Source organism: Amblyomma mixtum, chromosome 3 (assembly GCF_055824585.1).
Source record: "Amblyomma mixtum isolate Tamu chromosome 3, ASM5582458v1, whole genome shotgun sequence".
NCBI lineage: Eukaryota > Metazoa > Arthropoda > Arachnida > Ixodida > Ixodidae > Amblyomma > Amblyomma mixtum.
The window spans coordinates 116,296,578-116,315,416 of NC_143014.1; the positions used below are offsets into that span (position 1 = coordinate 116,296,578).

The following is an 18,839-nucleotide window of genomic DNA, read 5'->3' on the forward strand; positions in this document are numbered from 1 at the left end:
CGCGGTGTGTTCGAGGAAAAGAAACAGCCGATAATTGTGACTGTCTCGCGAATAAGGAACGGGCGGCGCGCTCCCGGGAGGCATGGAACGCCAGAGCGGAACAGGACCGACGTGACTCGACTCGAGCTATGAACCCTCAACTCAAAACGTTGCCCAGTGCTGTAGTTTTCTTGTCGGCGTGTCGAAACAGCGTGAACTACGCTGTCACGCGATGTGAGCGCATATCTGGCGTTTTACTGACATCGCATTAGCCATTCGCGGCACGGCACCATATCGAATATACGCGCCTACGGCACCTATTGTCTCGGACCATGGCTTTTGGCGCCACACAGCGTCAGTTTCAAGAATGACAAAGATAAATCTGCACGTTATCTTCTCTCGCTAGTTTTTCCATTCATCTGGTCACAGCATTTATGAGCTCGTGATGACACTGTAAAATAAGTGAGGATACTCTAACTATCGGGGGTGCCAGATAATGCAGTGTTTTTCGTAGAGTCTAGTTGAACCTTAAAAATCTAAGCACTGCATAATCCGAATATATCGATTCGGATTCGGAGCTTCAAAGTAATTTATAAACAGGACGGGTTCCATGCTGAGCTCAGCGTGACTGTCGTTTAGTGTCCTAGGCAGGATTTTCGCGGACTTTTACGCATTGCCAGAAGACAAAAAAGAGAGAGAGAGAGAGAGAACGACCCAACGTTAGAACGTAAGTGCTTCCTTTGCCCGGGAAGTTCTCTGAGGATCAATAATCCTTCAAAATGACCGATCGGCGTGCTCCAGAAAAGCACTAAAAACGTCCAGATAAGTTTCTCAATTGCGAAATGCATCAGATATTTCCACCGCACAGCCAGAAGTACGCCGACTATACGTGAAGTTGCCCCTATAGGAGTAGCTAGAGGTTGAGCATAACGTCGAAAGGATGGGTATTACAAGATACTGGCTTGCCTGAACCACCATGCTGTGCGCGACTCGTTGCAAGGACTGTATGTACACATATGCAGTTACCCAACATCACTGCACACGCGTCAGTCACAGGTCCACTAGGGGAATAAACGGATGCTTTGCTGACAGCCCGGTTAGGTAAAAAAAAAAAAGAAACTAAAAGCGTCCTGCGCGCGCTACATCTGTTCAGGAGATCATGTCCAAGCTAAAAAGTTGATTACATTCAGTAATAGAGCACGGAACTACCAGATCCTTCGGACACATAAAACTCTCGGAGTGCACATTTACTTTCGATATGTGAGCACCTTTCCTTACCCGGAATTCTCCTGCGTGCAGAGCGCTTCCTAATTGTTCGCCGCATTTTGGAGCGTGTGCTCGACATGCGAAGGAGCAGCGCGCATTACGCACGTTTTGTGACGCAGAACAGATGGCGCAATTACAGATGACGTCCAGAACCATCGCCTTCCTTTCAAAGCTTGTTTTGCGCCATCGGAACACGTCAGAGCCTATTGAAAATGAATCACTTAGCGGCGCCATTCCATTATGACCATTACTAATTCTTGTTAGACTGATTTATTATGACTCGGCCCACGACACCCTCATTCGAAGTAGCAGCTGCGCTTTTGCGGCGACGCATTGCGGCGAATGCGCCTTTGGTACCTGCAGGGGGCGAATCGGGAAACTCAGTAAGCCAAGAGAAGCTGCGGTGAGTCCCCGGCTTTCATGAGACCTCCATATACTGATAAGCCTCCGCGGTGGCTCAGCGCGGTTATTACGATCAGCTGGTGGCCCAAAAGACGCGGATTCGATCCCGGCCGCGGTGGTCTGATTTCGATGGAGGCGAAATTTCATCCGAGGCCCGCTGTGCGATATCAGTGCACGTTAAAGAACCCAAGGTGGTCGAAATTTCCGAAGCCCTTCACTGCGGCGTCCCTCATAGCCTAAGTCGCTTTGGGGCGTTAAACCCCGGTAATATATATATATATATATATATATATATATATATATATATATATATATATACATATATATATATATATATATATATATATATATATATATATATATATATATATATATATATATATATACCCTATATATATATACAGGGTGTTTCACCTAAGACTTTCTGCAATTTTTAAAAATAAGCTATTTGAATTAGATGCGCGCTTTTTCTGGCATAGCATTGTCAGTGGTTTAGTACATCATAATTCAACTAAGATGTGCTAACTAGCAGGCTTGTTAACCCATATTTAATAGTTAACTTTTAAACTATTACCGTTGGGCTCCTTAATTATTGAGAGGCATGCAGCCCACCGTAAGTAATGTCCATATCCGTTTTTAGAATTTCGAGAACGCGATTATCCTCGGCGCTGTGGCCCAACAAATTTCGCCTACATCGCGCCAAAATGCATGCGATTTGAGAAGCTTGCAGGCAAAGCAACCTCTCCAGTGAACCTAACTCGTCGAAATAGCCAAAATTTGTTGGGCCACAGCGCTGAGGATAATCGCGTTCTCGAAATTCTAAAAACGGATATGGACATTACTTACGGTGGGCTACATGCCTGTCAATAATTAAGGAGCCCAACAGTAATAGTTTAAAAGTTAACTAATAAATATTGGTTAACAAGCCTGCTAGTTAGCACGTCTTAGTTGAATTTTGATGTACTACACCACTGACAATGCTATGCCAGAAAAAGCGCACATCTAATTCAAATAGCTTATTTTTAAAAATTGCAGAAAGTCTTAGGTGAAACACCCTGTATATGAGAGAAGCCAACAGCCACAGAAACCAAGAGCACAGGGGATTTTTTTGGTAATGATTTTTTTTTTTGTGGTGTTTATCAAGTAAGAATATTACTGAATATGTTGTCGCTTAAAGATAAGTGATTAGAAAAGCAGAAGAAAAAAATATATATATATATATACCAGGTGTCCCAGCTAAATGTAACCAAGCTTTTAAAAAACACGAGGTGTCCTAGCCGTCCGAAACCAAATGATGGTTGTTTAGAGTCGCGTGACCTAGTATGCAGTATTTTTTTCGTTCTTCAAGGTTGACTAATTAGTTAAGCTTAATTAACTAACTTTTTAATTATTGACTTGAGGAACAAAGTGTCAATGGAAAAGTTGTAGATCGCTTTGAGAAACAGCTTACTGAGACATTTGCAGCAAATTAATATTTACGTAAAGTAGTTTTTTTACCAGCCTTTAACCATAACCCGCACAATAATAAAAAGATTCCACATGACAACTGTGCCACTTCAACGTCCCAAGACGCGCCTTAAAGAATAAAATCCATTTTTTCTGGAGTCCTCTCCTCGATGAGAGTTTGGGTGCGCATTGGGGCAGAGACGCGAGCGAGCGGCTGGTCACGTGACAACTTTCTTTTAAGGCCAATAAATGAAGCTACGTAAATCGTAACTTGACGGAAACAGCACTAATAGCGGTTTTTCGAGGTGATCTAAAACTTTTGCATTGACACTTTCTTCCTGGAGTTAATAATTAAAAAGTTAGCTAATTAAACTTCAGTAATTAATTAACTTTGAAGAGCGAAAAAATACTCAAGACTAGGGCACGCGACTATGAACAACCCTGAGTTGGTTTCACTGGACTAGGACACTTCGCCTTTTTTAAAAGTTTGGTTACATTTAGCTGGGACACCCGGTGTATATATATATATACTGTATATATTATGGGAATGTTCAGATAAGAACGGTAATCGAGGTCCCATGACCATTTTTTGTTTTCAATGAAATTTTTGTAAATGATGGGAAAATGTGTCCACACAAAGGAATGAACCTTAGTTTTGCAAGAATCTTCGTAGTTTTCTCGGAAAAAAATCGCATGTCACAAGAGGTGGAGAATGTCGTTTTTGGCACTTCGCAAAGTTGCAAGTTTGAAGCCTCATTGCATGCACAATAAATTTTTTCCGCACATCAGCATTTTCTCAGGAACTTTTCGTAACTTTTACATTGAGAAAAAATACAAAAATGTTTTCTTGCTCCTTCAACCTTTTGAGTAAAAAAGTGCAAACTTCGCTTCTGGAGCTATGCGGTGCAAAAAAGGCGCTTTTCAGGGCAGCCTTAGGGTAGGATGCCTAAAGATCTCACCACTGAATATTTTTCTCAGTATTTTTCAGCTATTTTTGCTCACCTCAGGCAAGTTATAAAGGTCTAGACTTAACAGATATTTTTCAATACTGCCTCAAAATTGACCAAAGATCAAAAACGTCAAAAAAGTGACTACTTTGACTTAGATTTAAAAAAAAACACCACCATCGAATTTTGTTAACATTTGCCTGAATAATTCTCAATGCCTGATAAGTTTAAGGCACTATAAAAGTGTTGCATTATATTGTTTTAAATTACAAAAATAAACACAAAACTGAGTTCATGTTTTTGATACATCTAGAATTGCTTATTACTGCCTCTTAGAAATAGTAGCTGTCAGAAATTTGATTTAGCACTCAGTGAACGTGATTAAATTTTATTTACTACAATATACGAACCATTCTCAATGCTTGTAGAGCTTCTATTCCCTTGTTAGCAGCGCTCTTAATGCATCAAATTGGGAATAAATTCGCTGTTTCGCCTGATGTCTCAAGAACTGGCTGGTGGCGCTCAAATCTTTTTATATTCTCTAATTTATTCATCGTATGGTCCATTGGTATATATAATCGATTCTTTAAAAATATTATACCATTTCTCGGTTATTAGAAAGATTTTTATATATAAAAGTTATAAATGTGTTTCTGAAGTCAGCGTTTCCGAACCTGCATCTATTTACCTCTGTGTTCAATGGTTCTAAAGGGCACTGTCAGGAGACAAAACGTCGCCTCCTGAGGAAAACAATTTATCGCCAAGGTTTCTAATCAGGGGGAGTTTTAATCGGAAGGAAATTTATCAATCGGACGCCGCTTCATGTGCAGACTGCAATTCAGAAAATCGTAACAAGAAATAAACGGCAGCAGTTGATTTCGGTTTCCACACAGTATATTTTCCAGCACGAAGCACAAACCAAATCACAGTCTCTTCCATTCAGAAGCAGCGGTGGAGGCCACGTAGGATGCACTGCCTTCATTTGACTGAACGTAGTCCCTCTGTGGGAGCTCCAGAATGGTGATGTTCTTTTAGAGTTCCTTGAACTGCGTCTTCGAAGCCTCTGGCTATGTGTATGGCCTCAATTTCAGGGTTCCTCAAGTTGTTTTGGGATGCTCGATGGTGTGATGCTGCGTCATGTTTCTTCAGGAATTGTGACACTGTCCACATGGTGGCATTTTCACTTTGGAAAATTTTGAAATGAGCAGCGAGGACGAGGTGTTGATTGCTGCATTTGAATACGGTGAGCTAGGTAAAGAAACTCTGACCGCTTCATCGTTTATGAGTAAATTTCTAAGAATGGCCATGAAATTGATTCCCCAAAACTATATTAGATCTGTGCAAGCAAGAGCAGTACATGAAGAAAAACACAGCTGCAAGGGAGGTGGGATTGCTTTGCATTTTGATTTCGCCGAAAACTGGACAGTTGTGCTTCCAGACGCAGCACGAGCGTACCATTGGCAGAAAAAGCAGGTAACCGTGTTTACCTACGCTGTCACGTCATGAAAATCGACTCGGAACTAAGCTGTTATTTCCGACGGTATGTCTCATGATTCAGCTCATGCATGCTTGACTCTGTCGAAATTCAAAGCACACCTTGATGACAATGCGCCAATCTAGACCATGATAATATATATGAGCGACGGGGCTCACGCTCACTATAGGAATAGATATCAGTATCATGAGCTGCAAAGCAGTGAATGTCAAGAGACAAAATGGATGTTTTCGGCCACTGGACAGAGCAAAAATGCTTGCGACGGCGTTGGTGGGCTAGTGAAACATTGAGCGGTCCAACCCCTACTTGCGGAAGCCTCCAAGTGAGGCCATACACACAGCCAGAGGCTTCATAGACGCAATTCAAGGAACGCTAAAGGACACCACCATTCTGGAGCTCCCACCGAGGAAGCTGGCATACTTTCGCGAAATGAAGAAGGAAAAATAGAAACTGGCAAAGAAAGTGCCTGGAGTTCAGACGCTCCACCTGTGGAAATACGTTCAGTCAACTGAAGGCAGTGCATCCAACGTGGCCTCCACCGCTGCTTCTGAGTGGAAGAGACTGTGATTTGGTTTGTGCTTCGTGCTGGACAATCTACTGTGTGGAAACCGAAGTCAACTGCTCCCGTTTATTTCTTGTTACAATTTTCAGAATTGCGATCTGCACATGAAGCGGCATCCCATTGGTAAATTGCCTCCCGATTAGAAATCCTCCTGATTAAAAACCTTGGAGATAAATTGTTCCCCTCAGGAGACGACATTTTGTCTCCTGACAGTGCCCTGTAGAACTATTGAACACAGAGCTAAATAGATGCAGGTTTGTAAACGCCGACTTCAGAAACGCATTAATAACTTTTATATATAAAAATTTTCCTAATGGTCTATTATTTTTAAAGAATCGAGTATATATACCAATGGACCGTACAATGAATAAATTAGAGAATACAAAAAACATTTGACTGCCACCAGCCAGCTCTTGAGACATCAGGCGAAATAGCGAATTTATTCCCATTCTGATGCATTAAGAGCGCCGCAAACAAGCGAATAGAAGGTCTACAAGCATTAAGAATGGTTCGGATATTGTGGTAAATAAAATTTAACCACGTTCACTGAGTGCTAAATCCAATTTTTGACAGCTACTATTTCTAAGAAGCAGTAATAAGCAATTCTATATATATCAAAAACATGAACTCAGTTTTGTGTTTATTTTTGTAATTTAAAACAATATAATGCAACACTTTTATAGTGCCTTAAACTTATCAGGCATTGAGAATTATTCAGGCAAATGTTAACAAAATTCGATGGTGGTGTTTTTTTTTAAATCTAAGTCAAAGTAGTCACTTTTTTGACGTTTTTGAACTTTGGCCAATTTTGAGGCAGTATTGAAAAATATCTGTCAAGTCTAGAGCTACAGAACTTGCCTGAGGTGAGTAAAAATAGCTGAAAAATACTGAGAAAAATATTCAGGGGTGAGATCTTTAGGCATCCTGCCCTAAGGCTGCCCTGAAAAGTGCCTTTTTTGCACCGCATAGCTCCAGAAGCGAAGTTTGCAATTTTTTACTCGAAAGGTTGAAAGAGCAAGAAAAAATTTTTGTATTTTTTCTCAATGTAAAAGTTACAAAGATTCCTGAGAAAATTCTGATGTGCGGAAAAAATTTATTGTGCATGCAATGAGGCTTCAAACTTGCAACTTTGCGAAGTGCCAAAAACGACATTCTCCACCTCTTGTGACATGCGATTTTTTTCCGAGAAAACTACAAAGATTCTTGCAAAACTAAGGTTCATTCCTTTGTGTGGACATATTTTCCCATCATATATAAAAATTTCATTGAAAACAAAAAATGGTCATGGGACCTCGATTATCGTTCTTATCTGAACATGCCCAATATATATATATATATATATATATATATATATATATATATAAGGGAAGGGGATGAGGGGCTCGTTATAAATATGACAGAAGCCAACAGCCACAGAAACCAAGGGGCACAGGGGATTTTTTTTTAATTTATTTATTTTGTGGTGTTGATCAATTTAGAATATTACTGAATATGTTATCGTTTTAAAGATAACTGATTAGAAAAGCAGAAGAAAAAACAACCACCTGCCGCCGGTGGGATCCGAACCCACGACCTCCGAATTACGCGTCCGGTGCTCTACCTCTGAGCTACGGCGACGGCTGTCAATTCTTCTGCTTTCGGGGGTATTTATGTTTACAAGTAACCTAACCTTGAGAGTGTCCATCAGCGCCACCCACGTTCATAAGCGGCGGACGTAGAACGTCCTGAGTTACCGCAGGTGTGACGTAGAACGTCATCGAACGGAGAGGGTGGAAGCTGCGTGAGAACCCTCTTATGCTTCCTAAGGCGTCAAGGCTGCCAGAATCGAGGCCCTCGCTAAGCAATTAAGCAAACAAGGGAAGGGGATGAGGGGCTCGTTATATGCTATTCTAATCAGTTATCTTTAAAACGATAACATATTCAGTAATATTCTAAATTGATCAACACCACAAAATAAATAAATTAAAAAAAAAAATCCCCTGTGCCCCTTGGTTTCTGTGGCTGTTGGCTTCTGTCATATATATATATATATATATATATATATATAGAGAGAGAGAGAGAGAGAGAGCACCGGACGCGTTATTCGGAGGTCGTGGGTTCGGATCCCACCGGCGGCAGTGGTTGTTTTTTCTTCTGCTTTTCTAATCAATTAGCTTTAAGCGATGACATGTTCAGTAATATTCTAAATTGATCAACACCACAAAATAAATAAATTAATTTAAAAAAAATCCCCTGTGCTCCTTGGTTTCTGTGGCTGTTGGCTTCTTTCATATTTATAACGAGCCCCTAATTCCCCTTCCCTTGTTTGCTTAATTGCTTAGCGAGGGCCTCGGTTCTGGCAGCCTTGACTCTATAGGAAGCATAAGAGGGTTCTCACGCAGCTTCCACCCTCTCTGTTCGATGACATTCTACGTCACTACCTGCGGTTACTCAGGACGTTCTACGTCCGCCGCTTATGAACGTGGGTGGCGCTGATGAACACTCTCAAGGTTAGGTTACTTGTAAACATAAATACTCCCGAAAGCAGAAGATTTGACAGCCGTCGCCGTAGCTCAGAGGTAGAGCACCGGACGCGTTATTCGGAGGTCGTGGGTTCGGATCCCACCGGCGGCAGTGGTTGTTTTTTCTTCTGCTTTTCTAATCAATTAGCTTTAAGCGATGACATGTTCCGTAATATTCTAAATTGATCAACACCACAAAATAAATAAGTTAATTAAAAAAAAATCCCCTGTGCCCCTTGGTTTCTGTGGCTGTTGGCTTCTTTCATACATATATATATATATATATATATATATATATACGTGCCGCCGCGGTGTCTCAGTGGATATGGTGCTCGGCTGCTGACCCGAAAGACGCGGGTTCGATCCCGGCCGCGGCGGTTGAATTTCTTTGGAGGAGAAATTCTAGAGGCCCGTGTACTGTGCGATGTCAGTGCACGTTAAAGAACCCCAAGTGGTCGAAATTTCCGGAGCCCTCCACTACGGCGTCTCTCATAGCTTTAGTCGCTTTGGGACGTTAAACCCCATAAACCAAACCAAACCAAACCATATATATATACCGGTTGTCCCAGCTAAATGTAACCAAACTTTTAAAAAAGGCGAAGTGTCCTAGTCTAGTGAAACCAACTCAGGGTTGTTCATAGTCGCGTGGCCTAGTCTTGAGTATTTTTTTCGCTCTTCAAAGTAAATTAATTAGTTGAGTTTAATTAGCTAACTTTTTAATTATTAACTTCAGGAAGAAAGTGTCAATGCAAAAGTTTTAGATCACCTCGAAAAACGGCTAGTAGTGCTGTTTCCGTCAAGTTACGATTTACGTAGCTTCATTTATTGGCCTTAAAAGAAGTCACGTGACCAGCTGCTCGCTCACTTCTCTGCCCCAATGTGCACCCAAAGTCTCATCGAGAATAAGACTTCAGAAAAAATGGATTTTATCCTTTAAGGTGCGTCTTGGGACGTTGAAGTGGCACAGTTGTCATCTGGAAGCTTTTTCCTATTGTGCGGGTTATGGTTAAAGGCATGTAAAAAAACTACTTTACGTAAATATTACTTTGCTTTAATGTCTCAGTAAGCTGTTTCTCAAAGCGATCTACAACTTTTCCATTGACACTTTGTTACTCAAGTCAATAATTAAAAAGTTAGTTAATTAAGCTTAACTAATTAGTCAACCTTGAAAAACGAAAAATACTGCAGACTAGGTCACGCGACTCTGACGGCTAGGACACCCCATGTTTTTTAAAAGCTTGGTTACGTTTAGCTGGGACACTATATATATATATATATATATATATCGGTCTTCCGATCGAAACGTCGAGTTGAATAAATTTGTTTCCTTTAACGAAGCGTATACTTCGCTATATATATATATATATATATATATATATATATATATATATATATATATATATATATATATATATTACCGTGGTTTAGCGCCCCAAAGCGACACACAGTCACCTGTTGAGCCGAACGAGATATTAGCTATATAGATCCTTGCTGGTGCGTGACGCATTTCCACGCACAGAGCGTGCAGAGAAGACATTTGCTGGTATGCTTCGGCGCTAACGCTCTAAAAAAATTAAGAAGTAATATGAATTATGAAAAGAGCATCCTGTGGAAGATGAGTTCGTGAAATAAGCCCCTTCGATAACTGCAAACAGAAAGGCAAATTGCTGCCGTTTCGTCAAACAGCGCTACTATGACCGCCATTTGTGGCAAATTTTACTTTCAGGAAGGCTTTAAGGCACTTTCATTCCCAGTTCGTTGTAAATAGCTTCATTGTATTAGCAAACAAAATTCGTGACTTTTGATTATTCCGTACCCCGGCTCCTTTTTCCCCCTTTTCAAACGAAAGATGGAATCGCGGCGTTCAAGACAAGTGTGGTTATACGTCCTAATTTCGTGTCTAATGCATGGCCTCAAAAGGCTAAAAGGTGGACTAAAGGAAGACATGAAAAAAGAAATAACCTGTTCCTTAAGTTTCCCGTCCGATGTCGCCTTGGCAAAGTGATTCTCAACAACATTTTGTCGCATTAGGGTTAACGCATGGCCTCCATTACCCTTTACGCGAACTCGCATGGTGCATGTTCTGTGTTCCTGGTAGAAAATTGGGTCGCTGTGCAAAGCAAACATCGACAGTTCCGAAGAGTTGTCAGGCTATAGGTGCACGATACACCGTAATTGAAAAACTGAAGCATTTTAAGTGCCAGAATTAAATGAAAAGGCGCCTGGGGCGTCTGCGGGTAAGTCTGCAGTATACAATGACAGTGCAATAAATGCACCTTGAATAATGGTGCTTGACCAGTTTATAAAATTACAGAAATAAATGGCAGACGCCTGAGTAAAGTGACTAGAATATTTTGTTGCATACATCACAAGTGACAGTGGCTATCCGAGTATTGTTAGTTCAGCCGGAACATTATGTATATGGATTAAGAAAAAGTATGAATGCTCAGGTGGAGGAGCCTACTCGGGTTCCTGCATGCAAATAGCCTCCATGAATAACTCTAGTGCACCGCTAGCCTCAACTTAGGCAGTACGGCAAGGGCCCAAATTGAAAAAAAAAAAACTACCAGAGTTTTATTTTCGGCCTCGCTTCGTTTACTTCTCGTCTCTCCCTTCGTCTCCTGCCGACACTCTTAGTTCACGCACTAACTCGCCAATTTTTCTCCGCTACAAAATAATTTAATAATAGCATCTGTGAATTTCTGCGATCGCGCAAATATCGATCTTGCGGCCTAGTAACTACAAGCAGATGTGTTAGGCATCAAACAAAAAAGCTTAATTATTAGAACAAATTAAAGAGCGGGAGCTAAGAAAAAGAAGGCGAAAAAAAAAACAGCCACCCGCGCTTCACCGCTCTGTAAAAGAGAGCGCTGCACTTTTGGCCAGAAGCTATCAGGGCGCCCGGCCTGCGGAACATATTAGCATGGGGGCCATTTGTTCCTTCCCGGTTTTCAATTCTCTCGACGTTACGAACGGCGCCGAGTGAGCGCACGCCATGCAGGGACAACCGGCTGCCGCAACCGATGCCAGTTCAGCCCGAGGCGGCCCACTTAGTGCAACGCTTCCTGCTCAGTTTATCTCCGAGCGAATCGAACACTTCTCCAGTAGCGGAGTAAAAACCAAGGTGAGCCTGCTTCGGCTGGACAGAGGTTCAGTAGCAAAAACGTTTGCTCCCAGTCTGACGTCGCCACTTTTCAGAGCCCTGGCGGAGGGAGTAGGTTATAGTGACGGACGGGGAGAGTGAGGTAGCGGAGAAATTCCCTCTTCCTCAAAAACACATTGAAACAGGCGTGTCAGTCAGCTCTTAACAGCGGCAGTAAATCAAGTACGAAACGAAAACGGAGGACAACCTAATTCGAAGGCACACAGAAATTAGGAAAAAGGCGAAGGAAGACGTATGCAGAAGTTAAAAGTAAACTCCAGAGAAACTAAGGAGATGTGAAGGCTGCGTGTCGGGTGCCGCAATTCAGCAGACATTTTGATGGGCAAACCAGAAGCAAGAGTAACCTCGCACAACGACTGCCACCATTAGGGATCAAGTATAGGTGATGAATGTAACTTTGTCTTTACGAACGCTAACTTGCCGACGTGGATCCGTTTGAAAGGGTGACATGATCCCGCCCACAACATTTCGTATGAGAGACTTCGTCTAACCCCCAACGAGAATCTCCAAACCTGTTCTGCTAATCGTTCAAAACAGCCAGCAAATAATGGCAAGTGGTAATGCTGACACTGTGTCAATGTCATGCAAACACGCCATCTAGTTTCGTTTGAAGCCTTGGTGTCACACTTTTACTTTCATTCGCAATCCGAGCAAATTTTGGAACAGCTATATAGCAAGTGGCGGAGCAGCCCATGGCTTCAGGGCTGGGTTTGGGCTACTTTAAAGGGTCCATGAAATGGAACATACTGAGGTTAGGAAAAGCGCATGAGCGATCGGTATTCCATCACTCGTTATCCCAACGCAAAATTTTTAAGCTAGCTTCGTTAACAGAGAAGATATCGGCGATTAAAAATGATGCCCTGCCTCCCCCCCCCCCCCCCCCCCAACACAACTCATACACGCCGACGCACCAGAAAAAAAAAGAAAACAGGAAGGAACTTAACCCCTCCGCGCCCCACTCTACCCATATCGGGCAATCGCCCATGCTACCTGAGCGCACCCGATGACGTCAGCGGGCTCGCCCAGACTTCCCACTGATGTCATCGGGGTAGCGGACGCGCGGTGAGGTGTCGCCCTAAACGGTTGCGAGCTACTGCCAGCAGCGATTTTTAAAAATTATTTTTAGATTATAGGGCCCACGCAGAGCTTTTAAATTTGACTCCAATACTCACCAAGACTACCTCTACAGGCCATTAGCACTAGAATATGGCTATCTAAATAATTTCTGGCTCGTTTAAAAGAAAAAAGCAACAGACAGTGCATTCTGCCACATGTTCCTTCTCTGCCCGCGCATCAAGAGGAGGAAGGGGTTATCAGGGAAGGAAAGGCGGTAACTTAGTCATAATAGGTGGGCACCTCAAGCGGACCGCGAAAGTACTAAGGGACTGAAAAAAGAAAGAAAGAGAGAAGCCGGGTAAAAATTGTTTACGACGTGCGTGGTGAGATCTAACAGCGGTATGCCCGGACCTGTGGTGTGGCAGTCAATGTTACGCCTACACATAACAGAAATTTCTGCACGAGGCAGGGATGCGCACGCAGCCCATATGCTACCAAAAACTTCATGCCTCATTCGCCTCGTTTGAGGCAATTGGTAGCACCTATCGAGAATGTCGGCACACAAAGGGCAATAGAGGCGATCGAGCGTTCCCCTCGACGCGGGAGAACAGCCCCTCCACGCTCATGAAGCTAAAGACGCCCTGAGTGGAGGCTTGCCGAAACGCATCCAGATCGGCCACGGAGCGAGCACGCCGAGAGCACACAACGGCCACCGCGATTTTTCACCGGCAGTTCACGGACAATGCGCTGGAAGTTGAATATGCGGTGTGTGCTATTGGGAAGAGTACAACTACTCGAAGAAAGAATGGACGACTCCGGAGGACCTGCACCTCGCAGTTAGAGCAATGTAGAACGACGAAGACCGTAACCACACGACTGAATATGGCCGACCATTTAGTTAACAGCTAAGCATTTAATGCTTTCGGCCTCCTTCGGGAAGCGGGCAAAGGGTTTTGACACTTGAAAATGCATGACCTAGCTTCTTGGCTGACAGCCGGTGCACGCAGTGACTGTCATTTACCCAGCACTATCAAACGTGCACTAATGCTTAGTTATATTATATTATCTGCCTCACTGATTAAAAAAAATGCAATTCAGGTGCGCTAGCATTTCGGTTTTCACTCACTACAAGTTTCGCTTCGAGCTCGGTTTTCAAGGTCAAGCAGGCTGCAGACTAAGATAGGCGAAATCGGTGAGTGTGGGCCTTAGTGAAACTGGAGAGTACACTTCAGCTCCACCCTAAGGGCACGACGCGATAGTGTTAATGGGTCCATGCTCGTATATACTGAATCGGTTATTCTCTATTTTACATTCATAGATCGCTGGGAGTCCTCGTACCACTCCGGGGGCAGTGGTAGAGCGGTTAAGCGATGCGCCACTGCCCTGCGATGGCAGTGGCTGCGTCTGGTGGGGCTTGCGAGACTCAGGTTGCTCTTCCCGAGCAACCTCTCGCGACTAATCATTGATCCAGCAGCCACCTTCCAGGGTGGGCAGTTTCCTCCCAATCCGATGGGCAGGTTTTGATGACGTTAGAAGGTCACGTGACCCAGGTGGCCTGCTAGATGCAGCTTGGATAGACCGGACAAGCCGACAACGGCGAAATCACCCAGTGGGGGCTCTCATGCCAGTGCACTAAAACAATTAAACGAAGCGGTGTTCCCAGCCGGTGCCAGTGAGAGGCTGCAATTCAGAACGTTGTTCGCCGCAGCAGCGGCCTTTGGTGGCTCGGTGGCCCGCGGATTAAGTGTAATTTGCGGAGGGAGCTGCGAGTCAGCCCATCCTCTGCAGTCGGTTTGTCCCCGCCCGATTCGATGGTCGCTTAGCTCGACCCCCTAGCTTATACATGAGCCCGACAGCCGGTTTTCAGCCGACAGCCTACTCGAACCGACTTTTGTCGGGCTCATGTAAACCCCCCCAGTGTAACTGATGCACCGTGTCATTAAATTGCTCGAAAGGCCTCTTCCGGGTCATTCTTCGCGCTTCGTACAACTCTTCTTGATGAACTGTAACATCACATGGGCAGTTAAGAACATTTTTAAGCATTAATAAACCTAATTTCAAGTGGTGTCGTAGAGGCAGAAACTCGAGTCGAGTAGAACTCAGCCGACTCCAGAGCTTTTCTGGTGTCACACGATTCTTTACCGACGGGCGACGCCCTTATTTAATTAATTCCCGAGGCACTTAAAGTCCCTCCTTGGGGATACGCCTACATTGTGACCAATAAACGTTGCCTGAGGGAGTGACCATGCACTTCAGATAGCGTATGTGCTTTGCTACAATGAAATGAAGCAACCGGTTCTCTCACAGAGTGCCTTTAATTTAAATCTGCAATTTCTATACAAAGATACGAGCTTCGAAAAAAAGTATTTCAGGGATCTCGTACGTGGAGGCAACCAACAGAAATCAATCAATGGAAAAGTATTTGATATGAAGCAGAGAAAAGGTACAGAAGTCGTGCAGGCTGGGCGCAGAAGACGATAAGGCGAGCACAACAGCAGCAGCGTGTTGCTTCCTGCTGTTCCAACAACCTAGGCTTCGAAATAGAGGACGCCGACTTAAATGAAGCGTACATAGTAGAGAGGGTGATGAATGAGACACATAAACAGCAAACATTTATTGGCTAAACTAGACTACCGGCGGCGTCATCGGTGGCTGCTTAGCTTAGTGGTGGCGCTTTCTGCACACCCACTGCTGCACGGCCTTCTTAGCACGAACCTCGTCCGAGACGGCACCTGAATGTCCGCCCCCTTCGCTTTTTGGCAGGCGCCGCTCTCGCTACTGCCCGGCCTTCGTTGCCCGAGGTACTACCTCAGCGGTGGCGACTCGCTTCTTTCTGCCTTTCGGTTTCAGCTACTTTCTTCACAGTTTCAGACCGAGTTCTCTTTTTAATGCGTTAGCAGCATTGCCCTCTTTCTGCGAAAAAAGCAGTGGTCGGTGTGTGTGCGTGTGCGTGCGTGCGTGCGTGTGTGTGTGTGTGTGTGTGTGTGTGTGCGTGCGTGCGTGTGCGTGTCTGTGTGTGTGTGTGTGCGCGCGCACGTGCGTGCGTGTGCGTGTGTGTGTGTGTGTGTGTGCGCGCGCGCGCGCGCGTGTGTGTGTGTGTGTGTGCTGCATATATACATAAGTATGCGCTGTATATGTATGTGCTTAGGCGTGCAGTTGGCAGTTCACAGTTAGAAAACAATAACACTTAAAATCATAGCGCCACTCTTTAATGATGATAAGTGGACGAACAGTGAAGTGTATAAAGTTTAGACATCGATTTCAGTATGAATAAGTGCTGTGTTGTACACATGGGTAATGCTTATAATGATACTCCAGGCATCAATTTCATTCTGACAACCCTGCGAAATAGAAATAATGAACAAACGTGAAGCTGCAGCGGGGGCGAATTCGGAACAAACTAAAGTTTCAGCCGTGGACTAAGCAGTTCGGCTCTATTTTACCGTTGCATAAATGATGGCGATACTAAACGACGCTAATGCGTCCAGAAATTCCTCAGCACCCTCCTTGAAGCATGGTTCAATGCATTCACTTTGAAGCATGCTTCGTCGGAATATGAGGTTTGGTTATAAGTACGCGCTAAAGCCCACCAAATAAACTGAGTTGTAACACAGGGAAACGACAAAAATTCCACACGCGATGTTATGCATGCGATTGCACGGCGGCAATAAACAGGCTTTAAACGCCTCTGGGTACTGTTGTGTGCAGAATTAAATTTAAGGATGTTAGTCGTCATCATCCCCATTATCTAGGCTCTGCCCACTGGAGAACAAAGGCATCTCCCATCGATCTCCAAATAACCCTGTCCTGCTCCAGATTCGGCCATCGCAAACTTCGTAATTTCATCAGCTGACCTGAATATGCCACCCCCTCCTACGCTTGCCTTTTTAGAAGCCACTCCCTTACCCCAAGGAACATTCCGCATTACATGTCCCACGCAAGTCAATTCCCTATTCTTGATTTCTGCTCGGACAGTTTTAGCGGAAATCAATGGTTAGTTTGAAGTTGAAACTTTTGGCCGTTCTATTTGCCAAATGCAACCGGTACATTTCTTTGCGCAAAAGGTACTTTAGAATCAGCTCCACTTACCATCAACACCACAACGAAGTTCGTGAATCCTTTGAGGCTGATGCAGACTCCGGGTTGGCTGAGCAGTGAGTCACGCGGCTTGTGAAACTGTCTGCAGAGAAGGTGAAAAGGAGATGCAGACTTGGACAGGCTCCGGACGACGGAAGCTTTCTTGCAGCACGTGGAGAGTTCCTCCGACGGTAGCGTTTTGCCCGCTGTTCCTCGGTTGCGAACGGCTGCCATGGCTCCAGCTACCATGGACGGGCGTGGCGTGCTCCAGCAGCACTAATGGACGGTTCCAAAGAGCCGGAACCACGATCACCCCAGACGAGAGCAAGTGCGACGCCTTGCGAGGTCACCGCAGTTTTGTCGCAGCCTAAGATGCGCCTGGTGCTGTCAGTAGCACCTGTCAGTAGTGGTGCTGTCAGTAGTCTGCTTTGAGGGCTGTCAGGATATGACGACACGCGGGGTTCGGGACGCGGTCTCCGAGGTTGTAGATCCGTTCATTTGAGCCAGATATCAACACGAACAGTCGAACCACCCGTGTCCGTTCGTCAGGAGTAACGAAGCCTCGTCTGGATCTCCAGTGCCAAGGCTTGGGCGAGCCTACTGTGCGCCTGCAGTTTGCAGATGGGCCGTAGGGCGACAAACGCTGGCAATGGGGCAAGCGCCGTTGCGTGTTCGATGGGGGCCTTCGCGCTTATGGCGTGTCAGCGAGAGGCGAGGGCGTCTTCGGTCTGCGTATAGGCGCCGACTACGACTCCGGCGCCCTTACCGGTCTCACGGTCTCATCTGCTGCGGGACACAATGACGGCGGCCGTCTGTTGTTTATGCAAGCCTAATTGCGTCAGGACAGACGACGTTTTCCTTTCCTTTTGCCCGAACGATCGGTTCGATGCCGCAGCCTTGACTTTGAATTGTGCTAAGAACTTCCTTGGCGCACCTTATGGGGCGGCTCGAGCCCCCCTCCTCCCCCGGCGGCAGTCGCTCGGCCGCGTGTCCACTGGCCACGCGCCACTGCTGCCAGCGGCGCGCGTTTCCTCGTTAGCGGCGCGCTCTCATGAAAGTCCGATGTCGGCCCCTGCGTGGTCCTCCACTGATCCGTCCGACAGACGGGGCGAGGGCGTTAAGAAAACATTGCGCTAGCGGAGTCGAAGGCGCGAGCGAGTAAAAGCCACGGAAATGCGGTTGCGAATTGCTCGAATCGAGGCATCGGCGCGTGTTTTGGTCTACTTTATCTCTGCCTGAGGCAGCGTCTGCGCGAGGAAGTGCGGCTGACTGAGCGCGTGGACGTCACTCCGACAAAAGCGCTTTGAGGCTTCTTGACGCAACCCCGCCGGTCAGCTGATTCATTCGCGCTCATCGCGCGGGCAGTCGCGCGAGCCGTGTGATTTTCCTCCGACAGGCATCCTCCGTCGACCAGCGAATATATCTGCGCACAAAGCGCGCGTCATCTCGCGATGGGTTCATCTCAGAACGATAAACGCAGATGAGGACAATGTGCGTGAAACTGATCATGAGGACTTAAGAAGCCAACACGAGGAAAAATAAATCATACAAAGAACGCCAACGTGCAACTTGAACTATTCCTGAGCTGTCCACTACGGTGCCACTTTCTCTCGGCCTCGTTGCACTCCCTCTTTGATGTCTTCCCTTACGGCGCGGTTCAAATCACCGCAGAGAGTGTCGCAGTTATTGCGCCTTTTTCTTTCCTAAAAAGAAAAACATTTTTATTTAGAGGTCTGCCACTTTATTTCGAAAATATCATTCTGAGATCACGCTACCATTACGCGAACAGCATACTGACAATATACACGGTGTATTGACATCGTCATACAGACAGTAAACTGTTTGAATTAAAGATGTACACAATTTCTGGTGGTGTAGGGCGAGCGAAAATGTACTATTTTATTTATTTATTTATTTATTTATTTATTTATTTATTTATTTATTT

The 18,839-nt window shown here is 44.9% G+C and overlaps 1 protein-coding gene and 1 pseudogene across 1 annotated transcript in view; one reads left to right on the forward strand and one right to left on the reverse strand.

Annotated features, from left to right (window-relative positions):
- The window catches only part of LOC149351505 (diacylglycerol O-acyltransferase 1-like), a 68,363-nt gene extending 50,138 nt beyond the window's left edge, over positions 1 to 18,225 (reverse strand). Inside the window, exon 1 of the mRNA XM_089580856.1 lies at positions 16,907 to 18,225. Within this exon, the coding sequence (XP_089436982.1) occupies positions 16,907 to 17,143 (237 nt within the window). The 5' untranslated portion in view covers positions 17,144 to 18,225. The remainder of the gene's footprint in view (positions 1 to 16,906) is intronic.
- LOC149351506 (uncharacterized) lies at positions 5,208 to 6,240 on the forward strand (annotated as a pseudogene).
- Positions 18,226 to 18,839: the final 614 nt, after the last annotated feature.